The following is a 14,776-nucleotide window of genomic DNA, read 5'->3' as shown; positions in this document are numbered from 1 at the left end:
AAAAAAATCTTATGTGTAGAACCTGAAAAAACAAAATGTTCTTGCTTTAGATAAGACAAGTCCTGTGGTAGGTGTAATCAAGATAGAAAGTTCTCAAGCTTTTAATTAATTGTCTTATTTAATGCCAGTCCTGATCTAAAAACTGTTATAATAGAATATTATAATAGAATATAAATTATTTATTTATCCCTAATGTCACTTTCCCTCACCCTGGCCATGCAATGTTCTAAAACAATAAATTTTTGGGCTATACTGGAAACCTATTTTTTTTTCTCTAACTTCCTGTTACTACATTTCCTATGTGTTTCTCCCAAGGGTAATCTTCCAATCCCTATCTTATATAATTAATATTAATTGTATAAATGATGGAAGCTAATAAGGTCTGATGGAGCGAAAATACTGACGCTCGGGGACACTAGAATATGAGAGTAATAAAAGTAAGCATATGTTTGACGCAGTCCAGTTTTAACATCCTTTTGTGTTTTGTAGATCCTATCATACTAATGACTACTAATACAAATAAACAATCCATAAATAAGCCACGTTTTTACAGAATTCGGAGTACATATTTGTTTATGGGCCCATTATTGGGGAAAAGGCAGGAAGAGCAGGATATAAATACAGTAACTAACTAACTTCAATAATAATAATAATAATAATAATAATAATAATAATTCATCCAAAAGGAGAAAGCTGGTGTCAAGTGGGAAATTTCTTGCAGGACCCAGTGATAAGCTACTGTAATATTTTTTAAGATGCTATCCCATGCATGGAAACAACTAATTCACCTACATAATGTAATCAAGTGAAGTCAAGAGATTATGGTGCATGCCTTTGATGCAGTTAAACTCCATTTGACACAAAGAACAGAAATCCATATATAGAGTAAATTAAAAGTTAATACCACTATCCCAGACAGATTCATCATGCCCAGACAAAATGCTGAACACAGACAAATCATCTATATAAAAACTCTTGGCAATTAACATGGCTTTATTCCTGGGATTTAAAAAAACAAACAGATTAATTAGTTTCAGGAACGCACTTCAGGTTTTTACTGCAAAAACAGAGTTACAACAGAGCAGGATCAAGGCAGGGAAAAAAACCATAAACTTACTCTCAGTACAACTTTCAGTTTAATGCAGCTGTCCACACCAGAATGATCCAGTTGAAAGTTTTGTTCAATTGTCATCTCAGGATTCTTTAGTAAGTGGGCAAGAGAAAGCACCAGGGTCCCCAGGGCATTCTCCCGGTCCTTATCTTTGATCTAGAGAGCAGCAAAACAATACAGTCAAGAGAGGTTTGAGGAGTAGGTTGATTTTAGTCCCTTTATCTCCAGATCATAACCAACTACTATTGTTGTAGAGCAAAGACAGTTTCCTTGTTTAACAAAGGACATTTCAACAAGGTACAGTACAAGATCACCTGGTGCCTTTAAAGGGAGCCAACAATGAACTGGTCCCTCTTTAATTCTTTATAGGAAGTGACCATATTTGTTTTTGCTTCTGGCCTCACAGAGGTTAAAAAGGGGCATGATATAATTGTAAAGAGATGAAGATTGTGGTACATTAAAAAAAAAAGCTACTTGCTGATATCTGAGCAGCTCTACTCTTATCAAAGTAGTCAAAATATGTTCCGAAACTCTACAAAGTCACATTTTAATAGTGGAAAATATGGGATTACTGACATATCTTTTGTGTTTTTATTTATTTATTTATGGTGGCCTTAAGGCAAATTTATGGAGTTTTCTTGGCAAGATTTGTTGAGAGGTGGTTTGCCTTTGCCTTCCTCTGATGGATAAATTGGAACGGCCAGGTTGAGTCTTCTTTATCTGAAATGCTTGGGACCAGATGTGTTTTGGATTTCAGATTTTAAAAAAGATTTTGGAACACCTGTATTTGCATTACATACATAATGAGATGTCTTGGTGATGGGACCCAAGTCTAAACACGAAATTCATTTATGTTTCATATATACCATACACATATAGTCTGAAGGTAATTTTATCCAATATTTTAAATAACTTTGTGCATGAAACAAAGTTTGTGTACACTGAACCATCAAAAGCAAAGGTGTTACTATGACAGCCACTCATGAAAAAAGTTTTAGGTTTTGGAATATTTCAGATACTTGAATTCCAGATAAGGGTGACTCTACCTGTCAGGAAGGTATGTCTTGCCCCCAGGATGATGGTCAGCTTTTTAGCGCAGTACATGTAAAATAGATACATCTGCAATAATGAAAGAGAATTGCAGTGCCAAGCTGCAAGTCAAAAGTCCACTATTAAACAGATGAGAACACTAGAAGCAAAGGTATGCAGAAGGTCCAAACCAAAGGTTTGTTTTCTTTTAGTGTGTTTTGTGTTTTTTTGTTTTTGTACTAGGGTTGTTTCAGTCAAAGCATTGGCTCACAAGACAGACAAGGTGAACCAGTGGCTTTTGGGACCATGGTGGGGATGAGGAGTTAGAGCATGTGGTGTTGGGAGAGAAGTGGCTTAGGTTTTGTGCCTTTCTCTGGGACTTGGCTGGCTGGTTGGAGCTTCACTGTTGATCCTTCTTCTTTGTTGTTACTGTTGTTGGACAGGATGAGAGACGAGGTAGCAAAAGAACAATGTTTGAGTGGAGGAGGGTGGAAATTACCCTGACGTTGTGTGGGGAAGACGTATCTGGGGAAGGAGGGGGAGGAGTATCTGGGTTTCATTCTTTGAGAGAGACCTTCTCTCAGATTGAGGATCTTGCTTCTCCAGGAAGAAGCTTCTCCCTTTGCACCCAGTCACCTTGGGAGCAGCAACCAAGCAGCCGGTCAAGAAACAACCAAGAAGTCTCTTGCCTGCGCTGGCCTTTGACACAAGGCTGGGATGGGCGAGAAAGTTCTCTGTTGCTGGTCAGCCAGCTTCTTGGTTGCTGTTCCCAGAATGACCAGGAGAAAGGGAGCAGTGATGAAGCAGCAACCAAGAAGCCTCTTACCTGCTCTGCCATAAGGTCAGCCAGCTGCTCTATCATTGTTTCCTTTGCACCCAGTCACCCTAGGAGCAGCAAAAAACAGCCAGCCAGTCAGTTGATTGGCTTTCCTTTTGCTGTAAGGCTAGCACGGGCGAGAGGAAACAGCAGGTCTGGGCTGCTGATGCTGCTGTATTCTTATATGAGAGGCAGAGGTTGTGGCAGCTGGCTGCTGCTGAGGTAGATGCCATTGGCCAGCTGGATGCTGAACAAACAGCAGACCTAATATCAAGAAATAGGAGTTGGGGGCACTAGGGTTGTTGCCAATTAGGAAAGGGGCCTTAGCCTCAAAAGTTTGGGGACCACTGCATTAGTCTCTCTCTCTCTCTTTCTCCCTCCATATTTCACTCACTGACTCCTCCCAGGGACGCAGCCAAGATTTTAGGAAGGGGGGGTCCAAACTAAGTGCCACCATTATAATGGGGCTTGGGTGCGGTGGCGCAGCAGCACGCACCATTCATTTTTCTAATGGAAGGGGAGGGGTCCGGACTCCAAGGACCCCCCCCCCCCGGCTACGTCCCTGCTCCACCTCACCCATCTTCTTCTCCTAAAGAGAGAGACACTTCTACAGTCAATGTATAAAGCAGCAACATTTTACGTACACAAGAGCTTGTGCATAGGAAGACCGAAAGCCTGAACCCGTGCCACCCTCCCAGAAACAGAAACAGAGGGGACAAACTAACCTCCAGATGAAGAGACTGTGATGCAGCACTGTGAACAAAGAACGTGAATGCCTGGCCCCATGCAGGATCTTTGGTGAAGGTGCATGTCTGTTTGAGGAAGGAGTGGGGTAAGGAAGAAAGAAAGAAACAGTCCACATATCAGCTTTAAAAGACTGGGGCTACACTTCCATCCTCACTTACCTGAGAATGAAAACCAACTTATTATGTTAGTTAGGCGGCACCATACAGAACTATTCTGTTAGAAATTGTAGCATGATAGGTTAGAGAGCAAGGATGATGAATATTTGAACTTCTAAATCGCGAATGGCAGTTCTAGGCTGGCCTGGGCTGACTAGAGTTTGTAGTCCCAACACTTGGACACCAGATATTCCCCACCTCTGGTTTACAGCCTAGGCCTCAGAAGTCACTTCAAATGGGGTATATTCCATTCATGTATAACAGCTTTCCCCCAATCCTGATGGTAGAATACAACTCCCATAATCCTAAACTAGCATGGCCAATGGCCACCAGGGCACCTGGTTGTCTTACCTGGATGGAACAACACACAAAACCAGGAGCTTTTTAAAAAGAAGAGCTCAAACTCTTGGATAGACAGTCCAGAATCCTTCCCATCAAGCAGATCCACCCCATTGGTAGGGTCTCTACTTAGCTTGCTGCTATGCAAGCCAAGATGCCCATCTAAGAACAGACCTAATCGTAAGTCAAAATCTCCTGCCAACACTAACAGCAGTGTTTGCTTGGACACAGAAATAAAGTGCCTTGTAAACTTAATAAAGTATATATTTGCTCTTGATTGCACCAGCTATGTCCCAGGACATAGCTCAGGAAAAATAGTTAGACTAAGTATGAGCCTTTACCCTTGCCCACACTTTCACAGAGATGAATATAATATTTGGGGAGGGAAATGGTATCTATTGTGTAATCATTCAGAATCTCCTGTATTAATATAGCACAGTGGCACTATTAAATTGTCAAGGCCTTTCAAGGCAATCAGCTTTTTATGCAACATATAGTTTTTGCTGCCTATCAAACCACCATCTTCATCACCCAGAATGTCAATTGAGATTTGAAATCATCCTAACATTAGGTGTACTCACTTAAAAAAAATGAAAAAATATTCCCAAAGTTAACATCTCATTGCAGTTGCTGTGACAAATATGATTGTATAAATGCCATATGCTGGATGAGTGGTATTATTTGTAGGTCTGTGGATTACAGTCATTCATAAATATGTCAGTGTGCATATTTTCTACATATTTTTATTTCTTGTTTGTGTCTCTGTACTTGTATTATATTATGTTTTGCAATGGCCTATAATCACACATAATAAAGGTATTATTATTATCTCTCTAAAGAAAAGGTGAGAATTATGTGTTTCTCCAGATGCTGCTAGACTGAAATCCCCAGCAGTCCCAGCTGGCCCAACCAATGATAAGGAACGCTAGACATTGCAGCTCAACATCTGGATGGCCACATTCTTTTCACCCTGACCTGAAAGTAGGGCCAGCATTGATTCTCCCTATCATTCCATGCATCCATTATCACTGGCTGCATCCACATTGCAGAAATAATTCCGTTTGACACCACTTGAACATGGCTCAATGCTATGGAAAGCTGGGAATTGCAGTTTGTTGTGGCACCAGACCAAGGCTAAATGTCTCACAAAACGATGAGTGCCAGAATTCCATAGCACCAAGCCATGGCAGTTAGAGTAGTATCAACCTGGATTTTTCTGCAGTGCAACTGCATAATAGGCCATGCAAAGTTGAGGCATCATGCCACAGATACTGTAGCTAACATCTGCAAAATGCCAAAAATTGCTTTTCAGTTATCTAGAAAATACCTGAAGTGATGTGGACAAGACATTTTTCAGTACTTTGCTACTGGTTAATTAAACACACACCACAAAAAATAATATAACTGTTTGCTTTATGAAAAAGAAATTGATGCCCCTTACCTTACTTCTATGAGTCTTGTTGCCCACCGTCAGCAGAACAAAGGAAGAGGGCTCCCTTTCCATCTTCTTTATAATATACAATATTGACAAAAAGGACAGCATTAATGCTAACACTAATACTTTCTACAAGAAAAGAAGATGGCTTAAATAGGAATGTTAGCATCACCCCAACTTGTTTACAGTATTTCAAAAGGCATAGGATGTAGAAGTTTGGTTCTTTTTAATATTGTAGTTTTTCTACTGACTCTGCACCCAGGATTTATTCCTGGATACAGTAGTCTTCAGGCCTCCATGTTTGGGACTAAATTTGAGTTTAGTACAATAAATGTTTAGGTAAGTAAAAACACAGGATCAGCAGCAGTTGCTATTACTCTTCCAGTACAGAGCTGTTGAGTTAGCTTTAAGTAAAGAGAACAACAACAAAAACAACAAACCCACATACTTTAATAGTTTAAAGCAGAAGACTGCAGCTAAATGATGGAATATATTCACTATAACTACATATTTTATTGATATTATTGATACAAAGGCATTGTCTAATGGATAACACTTGTCCTTTCCAGAATGGAACACTGGAATTGAGCAGACCCATTATTTCTTTCAATCAATCAATCAATCAATCAATCAATCAATAGCATTGAAAATCATTATTGTTGAGATTTTGATTTTCAGTTTTGTTCATAGTAAAATGAGGGGCAGAAGCACACTTTTGTATATGTGGAAGCAGAGACCATCTACTATATACTTGTCTGAAGTCCATCAAACATAGAGAAATGTTATAAAAACTGATATGAATTTGCCTCTTTGGGCTTGATATTGTTTTGATTGTAGCCTCACTGATATTCCACTCAGTTAGGCTTTCCATTCTTCTTCACCTATGTATTGTATGTAGGACACAGTTGAGAGAATAACCTCAGTAACACAAAGATGAAATACCTCCTCCCATTTTTATCAGTTATGAGAGATAATGTCTATCTGAGTTGAATTCCAAAAAGAAGCATCTACCTTGAGGTATCTGTCTTTTCTGTATTTCTTTGCTCCATATTCACCATTAGAATATTCATACTGGTTTTTCTATATTGGAGAAATATTCAAAAGTGAAGAGAAATACAAAAATAAAATTGGATGTCATAGACCCAATGGAATTTTGTCTCTAAGGAGGCTTACCTAAAATAGGGAGGGGCATCTAAAACAGATTAAATTTAAAACCTGAAGAAATGATAGGGAAACTCTTCATCTGCCACCAAAATGTGCTCCACTCATATTCCATCAGCAGCCAGCATTCAGAAACACATTGCCCCGATGCCAACAGTTCATTGTATCTCTTTCCAGTTTCCAGCCTGTACACACCACATACCAAAACTCTCTCCAGCATACATATGCTCATATACCCATCCTGGCCTTAGGCAACATCTATCCACCTGCCTTTTCCCCTCAATTAATTGAACTTGTCACCACATCACCATACCCACATGTTTTGCATTTCTATGGCTAGTAATACACTCTGCTTATAAATGTTCTTCCTGGGTGCCAGTTCTTCCATGCATCTGACGAAGCAGACCAAATGTACAGAAGTTGTCAGTCTGAAAGGAGCTACAAGATCCCTTTGAATACTGATATTCTAGACCAACAGGTCCATGTCTCTGAGTGATATATAAATATTAATGGACCCTTCTCCACCAGGAAGGCTACTGCTACAGGCTGGAAAATAGCTTTAAAAATTGCAGTGATCAAAATATAAAGCATAAAAGAATCTCTCCAATTCTTACCCAATAAACATAGCTGGTTTTAATTCTAGGAATAATAAATGGCAGAAACTAGTTTGTAAAAAGTAGCAGGGGCTCAAGATAATCTCAAATAAAGTAAAGACTGTGGAGGGGAAAATGCAGTCAGCTAGCTCTTGCAGGCACTTGTAAGTTTTTTTTTTAACTTGTGTTCCTCCCAGCTCTCCACTAGCATGCAAATCCCTGTCAAGGGCTCCCTTATGAAATCATCTACCTCAAATTTTTGTTTGGAAATACTGTGTTCCAACAGTACTTAAAAAAACATCCCTCCAACTTCTAGGTGTCATTAAATATCTGTCTGTCTGTCTGTCTATCTATCTGCCATTAAAATATTTCTATCCTGCCATTTATCATAGGATCTCAGAGACATAAATAAATAAATTAAAACATTTCTGGATTAAAATAATTTGAACAAAATAAAAGCATATCAAACAAAGCAACAGTTAAAACGACTATAAAAGCAATAGTTAAAACCACTTTAAAACTGCAACAATTGAATGCCATGTGCATGTATACTTTGAACTAAGGGGTGAAACAGATGGTCAAAATAAGGAGATTTCCAGTTGGCTTCCAGGCGGCATGTTTTGATGATGCAAGCCTCGATGCTGGCTGGAAATCACTCTCAAGGAGCCCTATGGGGAGCCCTGGTTGTGCAGTGGTTAAATGCCAGTAGTGCAGCCATAAGGTTGTGAGTTCAATCCCATGCAGGGCTCCAAGGTCCGCTCAGCCTTCCATCCTTTTGTAGGTTGGTAAAATGTGTCCTTAAACCTGTTGGAAGCAGTTGGCTTACACATTGTAAACCACTTAAGGAGTGCTAGTTCACTGATAAGCGGTATAGAAATGTATTGCTATTGCTATGGGGAGAAAAGCCAGACTAAAAAGTAGCTGAATTTTTCCACTTCTTCCTGGAAAATGCGCATCTTTGCTCAAACATCTAAATACAGTGTCGCCACAGTGACTCTAAAGGGGCACTCTATCTCTAACCCTAACCCTAATTGTGCATGTAAATGTCCCATTGCAAGAGAGCATGTAAAAGGGATGGAGCTGTCGTACCCAAGTAGTGAAGGTGACAATGCCCAAAAGAGAAAGCGTGACATCTCTCATGGAGATGAGTACAACACACACAAAGCAGACCTCGCCAACATCTGTATGGGCACACCTCTGCTCCGATGCCCTGTCCTGGTGAAGCACTGCACGTGTGGCTCCTGTGAAGGTGCACAAGGATGGTGGGAGGAACTAAAAAAAGTACCCAGTGGTGCAGCTTGAAACCATGCAGTGTGTTTTCATTACATGCATACTCCAGCCACCTTGCGAATGGGTGGTGCAGTTGCTAGGGTTTCAATGCGGCTTTGGAAAAGCCACTTTTTCCTGCCCATCTGTTTCTGTCAGTCCCCAAAGAATTTAATAAAAAGCCATGTTCTGGCTTGGCATTAGAAAGAAACCAACACTGATACCAGCTGGACCTCCATAGGGAGAGCATATTTGTCAGGCATTTCCCAAACAATAGAATTTGCAGAATCTGGCAGGTTGTGTTTCCAAAGAAGACAACGTTATGTCTGCCAAATGGATTTTCTTGGCAGGGAAACTTCTGTATTACTTACTACTACAAGACAACAGAACCTGCACATGCACCAGCAACACAGACTGACAATGTAACAATTTAACACTATGCTGTTTGACAATAAGAACACATTGCTCTTTTCTGCTTACTCACAGGAAGATTGAAGGCACTGTCCAAATACACAATGAGAATTGCTGTTGCCAGACCATTCTTGTCCTGCAAAAAACAAAAACAAAACAAACAAACAAAAAACACAAATTAACATACTGATATAAAGTTTTGTGACATATGCCCCACACATTCATATTGTAAATTTAATCTTTCAAATTATGTGGTCTCTTTAGCAGTTCTGCTTTTGCCATTAGTTAACATGCTTTAGCAGGGGATTATTATGGATACAAATTATAACCTGAGTTTGACTATCCATATCTTCAATCTCTCTCTCTCTACAGGCTCCTTCTCGTCGGACTTCAAACATGCTCTCATTTCCCCAATTCTGAAAAAACCTTCTCTTGACCCCTCCTCCTTGTCTAGCTATCGTCCGATTTCTCTTCTTCCCTTTCTTTCTAAGGTTTTGGAACGGGTTGTCTATTCGCGCTGTCTTGAGTTTCTTGAAGCCAATTCCATCCTCGATCCCTTTCAGTCTGGCTTCCGCCCAAGGCATTCTACAGAGACAGCTCTCACCAAGATCTCGAATGACCTTTTACAGGCCAAGGCTAATGGCCTTTACTCTGTTCTCATCCTTCTTGATCTGTCTGCAGCCTTTGACACCGTTGATCACTGTCTTCTAGTTGATATCCTCTCTGATCTTGGGTTCTCAGACTCTGTTCTCGACTGGTTTAGATCTTACTTGTCTGGCAGATCTTTTGCAGGTGGTCAGACTTCATCTCCTGTTCCCTTATCTGTTGGAGTTCCCCAGGGCTCTGTTCTGGGTCCCCTTCTGTTTTCTCTCTACACACTGTCCTTAGGAAAACTCATCAGCTCTTTTGGCTTTTCCTACCATCTGTATGCCGATGACACCCAGCTGTATCTTTCCGCCCCTGACCTTTCTCCAAGGCTTGAACAGCAAGTTTCGTCTTGCCTCACAGCTGTCTCGCGGTGGATGTGCCATCGGCGTTTGAAGCTCAACATGTCCAAGACGGAGCTTCTTGTCTTTCCTCCTAAGCCCATCCTTCAACACTCCTTTTCTGTCTCTGTGGACAACATTTCTATTCAACCAGTCCAGCAAGCCCGCAGTCTTGGTTTTATCTTTGACTCTTCTCTGTCGTGTATCCCTCAGATCCAGACCACAGCCAAGGCTTGTAGATTCTTTTTATACAATATTGCCAAAATCCGACCATATCTCTCCGCCTCTACTGCCAAGATCCTGGTCCATGCCCTAGTGGTCTCACGACTTGATTACTGTAATGTCCTCCTGGCTGGGCTTCCTCTTTCTCACCTCCGTCCTTTAATCTCTGTTTATTCAGCTGCACGCATTATCACTTCCACCCACCGCTCTGACCACATCTCTCCTGTGTTGGCATCCCTTCACTGGCTCCCCCTCCCTTTCCGCATTCAGTATAAGCTCCTGCTGTCCACGTTTAAAGCCCTCCATGGACTGGCCCCTCCCTACTTATCAGACCTTCTTTCTCCTCACCTTTCCACTAGGGCCCTCCGTTCTAGTAGTCAAGGTCTGCTGTCTCAGCCCAGGATTTCCTCTGCCCCATCCCGGATTCGCCCCTTTTCACTTGCTGCCCCTCACTCCTGGAACCTTCTTCCCCCACAAGCAAGAGCCATCACTTCTTTAACCAGCTTCAAAACGGAGTTGAAAACCATCCTGTTCAGAGAAGCGTTCCCAGGCATTGCATAATTGTCGCTCACTATTTGATGTTCTTGTGGTGCCTGTTTATTGAACCCTTTCCTGTATTGCTATGTACTGTATATGTATTATCCTACTTGAGAGTATGTATTTTCCCTGGAAAATGATTAACCATCCATTATGAAGCCTCCCCCTCCCTCCAGTCCATCTGCCTTGGTCCAGGCCTTGGAGGTAGAGAGGAACTGCTGGACCTCTTACCCTTTCCCTCCACCACTCCCTTCTCCTTCTGTGTCATGTCTTTTTAGATTGTAAGCCCGAGGGCAGGGAATCGTCTAACTAAAAGATTGTATGTACAGCGCTGTGTAAATTTACAGCGCTTCATAAATAAAGGTTAATAATAATAATAATGTTGTCCCATGTTTTATATACAGTCAGCCCTTAGTATCCATGGGGGTTCTGTTCCAGATCCTCCCCCCGGCAGATGCCCCAAACCATGGGACCTCAAGGTTTTAATGGTGCCATCTTGACCACATTCTGAGACTGCTTGGTTACTGATGTCCCAGTTTTCATCTGTGAAGCATTGCTGAGCATGTGATCAGAGAATGTTGGTCTATTTTTATTCCACATCTTCTTTATTGCCTGACACTGAGAGCTGGGCCATTATCAAGCATTGATGTGGATAGGAACCTATTCAGGTCCTACAGCCTGGCAGGGTGCCCATTCACAAGGGCACCCTGCACCTGCTCTTCCTCCTCCTCTTCTTCAGCACTCTGCTCATCCATCTTGTGCTCCAACTTGGACAATAGTTGTGTTATATAAGGTGAACAATAAAAGACGTCACTTGTTTTCTGTTCATTGTGCATGCATCTGCACTGTAGAAATAATGTAGTTTGACACCACTTTAAGTGCTATAGCTCCATTCTATGGAATCCTGGGATCTGTAATTTTACAAGATCTTTAGCCTTCTTGCCAAAGAGTGCTGGTGGTGCCTCACCAAACAACAAATCCCAGGATTCTGTAGGATGGAGCCATGGCGGTTAAAGTGGTGCCAAACTGCATTACTACTACAGTGCGTCCTTGCCTTACGTGGAGGATCTGTTCCGGATCCCGCCGCGTAAAGCGAATTCCGTCTATGCTCAAGCCCCATTGGAAACAATGGGGCTCATGCGCGGCGGCGTGGGAATGCGCGGGGCGCAACGGGCGCGCGCGCCCATTCAATTGAATGGGACGTGCTGCCCCTTCCGCCCCACACCTTGAGCATGTATGCTCAAGGCCGCGTATGGCGCGGGCGCGCTGTACAATGTAGATGAAACTTGTTCCTGTGCCTGGCAAGTATCCAGGTGGTTCAAGGAGGAGGAGGAGCAGGAGGTTGTGGGGAAGTAACATCAGAGACCAAAGGGGGTTGGTGAGGAATTGGGCTCACTAAAGGGAAGAGGGCTCTTAAGGCTTTCTTACTTATAACTAAGGGCACCCACTAACTGAAAGTATCTTCCAACAGTTGTTATCAAGTTTCCCCACATACTCACCTCATAAAGTTTCTCCTGACTGGTGACCAAAGAAAACCATTTAAGCTTCAGATGCACATGTCCGCTTGCTATCTTGCTTAAGGGGAACCACTTCATAAGGAAAAGGAAAGCACACCAATGTCAAAAAGGCAAATTAAGCTGTGAACTGGGTACCATATGCAACTGAAACAGCAGCTCACAAAATTAGTGTTTCATATTTTACCGAGCTGAATCTATTTGAGACACAGCTTTTAAAATACAGCATGTTTAGATAGTATTTTTCTAGCTGGAACAGGGAAGATGATAAGGACATCAATGCAATGGAGAGTCCTGGTTTTAGAATACAAATGGCATATAACACCCAATAATCCTTAAATATGCCTTACATATCCTCTAGAATTAGAACAACTTTGCCAAAGATTTCTACATTCATTTATTTTTAATCTCTTCTTGAGAAACAGTTCCTACTCCTAATTTGATTGTGCATGTACATCTGAAAAAGCCCACAGCCACAGCCCCATGCATCTTGTGAATCTAGGCTCTTGCCCAAGAAAACCTCATGATACATTTGTTTTATGGTTGCTCAAGACTCTTTGTCGCATTTAAAATCTTCCTGACAGCCCCATGTAAACCTTATGTACAGACAAAAGTGAGAACTACAGGAAATTAAATTATAAAAATCATCTCTGTGGATAATTTAACTTTTTTAAAAAAAATCAATGCGATTGGCAAAAAGTTAACATCCTTAAAAAACTATTCACAAAATCACCATGCCTTCAAAGAGAAAACACAAAGAAAACAAAAGCTTGATTGAAAAAGTCTAGTTTTTTTTACCTCATCAACAACTCTGTCTTTCATCACATCTGCAAGGTTTATAAGCAAGCTGTAAAAAAAACCACAGAACAAGTCACACAAATAAACTCTATAGTAATTATTGTACTTGCTTTTATAATTAACAGATTGTATGTAAGCCTATAAGGATCCTAGTGCTGAATTTTCTCACTCTGTTCCTCTTTCCAATTTGAAATGTCCCTTCTCTCCACCCTCAACATAAATAAAACTCCCTGTATAATGACCTAAAGATACAATAACACAGAGATTATTGAGACCAGTCCTTTTAATTCCATAGGATTCTCCACAGAAACTCTCCTGTGAGCTCTTGAGAATTTAATGAGCCACTTGTCTGCAAAGGAGCTGTGCAATGTCTTGAAAGCTGTCTTGAAACTGGTGGAAATTTGTGAATTCCAGTGCTCCTTTGAGATGTGCCACTTCTGTAAAACTAAGAGCCAGTGATCTTGTTGGGCAAGTACTCAAAAGGCACATGCCTAGGGGGTATAGCATAAAGGGAAGATGCACATTATAGTACACTTTTAAAAAATGGAAAAATGTTTAAAATAGATTTGAAAAGAGACTTTTACATTTATATTTATATTTTATATTTCAATTATATTCAAATTTTATATTCAGATTTCATTCCTAACAAATAAAATGTCTTTCCTTCATTCATAACAAATCAAATCCCCCTAACTCATAATTGATTAATTATTCTTACATTTATATTCAAATGTACATGAATTTATATTTACTTTAATATGACATTAATTATGATTCTGGCTATTCCATCTATTAGAGTCAATAGATATAGTCATTGTCTTACTGAATATCATTATTTTCTCCATTGATTATAATTTAGCAGAAGCACTGAATATCTGCAAAAAGTGTGTGTGTGGGGGGGGGGGGCTGCAGGTGCATCTGGCTAGTTGGCTGTATTTTACCCTCCCATGTGTAAACCCACCTTTTGAGCATATATACCACATGTGTGTGTATGAGCCTTCAGTTCACCTGTCAACTTATGACGACCCCATGAATTTCACAGGATTTTCATAGGCAAGGAATACTCAGAGGTGGTTTTGGTAGTTACTAACTATGAAATTGGCTACTGACAATGATATTGAAAATCCCAGAGAGATGGTCAGTGTCATAGTTTATATCATTGCTTTCTCCCATTGGCTTCAGTGCATTTAGCAGGGGCACAAAATGGAACGTTGGACTTACCTGAGAGACGTCCCTTTACAGCAGAGAAGACCCGAGCATCCTGATCTTGGGTGGCTCCGCCCGCTTGGCTCCTGGTAGGCAGGTAGGAAACAAAGAGACAAAGGTATGACCGGGGCCCTGTCCCCCCGCCCCTGCGGGCGGAGCTACCCAGGAACCTCAGTCGATTTTAAGCCTAACACACCCTAGAATTAATGAGGTCTAGAGAAACTTGGATCCTGCCCACCTGCGCCAGTAGGCAGATAGGGTGGGGAGGATGCTCGGGTCTTCTCTGCTGTAAAGGGACGTCTCTCAGGTAAGTCCAACGTTCCATTTAGCAGCAGAGAAGGGGCCGAGCATCCTGATCTTGGGATTTACAAAAGCAGACCAGATACTAGGGAGGGCTGGCTGGCGCGGAGGGCGGATCTGACACTATGTGTTGTAAAACCCTCCGGCCA

The 14,776-nt window shown here is 41.3% G+C and overlaps 1 protein-coding gene across 1 annotated transcript in view; it reads right to left on the bottom strand.

Annotated features, from left to right (window-relative positions):
* The window catches only part of ESYT3 (extended synaptotagmin 3), a 64,413-nt gene that overhangs the window by 10,420 nt on the left and 39,217 nt on the right, over window positions 1-14,776 (bottom strand). The window contains exons 11-17 of the mRNA XM_089523045.1: window positions 13,122-13,170; window positions 12,309-12,398; window positions 9,138-9,200; window positions 6,645-6,713; window positions 5,640-5,705; window positions 3,683-3,769; window positions 1,118-1,267 (exon numbers count right to left, since the gene is read on the bottom strand). Coding sequence (XP_089379171.1) covers window positions 1,118-1,267; window positions 3,683-3,769; window positions 5,640-5,705; window positions 6,645-6,713; window positions 9,138-9,200; window positions 12,309-12,398; window positions 13,122-13,170 — 574 coding nt within the window. The remainder of the gene's footprint in view (window positions 1-1,117; window positions 1,268-3,682; window positions 3,770-5,639; window positions 5,706-6,644; window positions 6,714-9,137; window positions 9,201-12,308; window positions 12,399-13,121; window positions 13,171-14,776) is intronic.

Source organism: Sceloporus occidentalis, unplaced genomic scaffold, assembly GCF_023333645.1.
Source record: "Sceloporus occidentalis isolate IW3139 unplaced genomic scaffold, rSceOcc1.0.p SCAF_4, whole genome shotgun sequence".
Lineage (NCBI taxonomy): Eukaryota > Metazoa > Chordata > Lepidosauria > Squamata > Phrynosomatidae > Sceloporus > Sceloporus occidentalis.
This window is presented reverse-complemented; position numbering and strand designations above follow the sequence as displayed.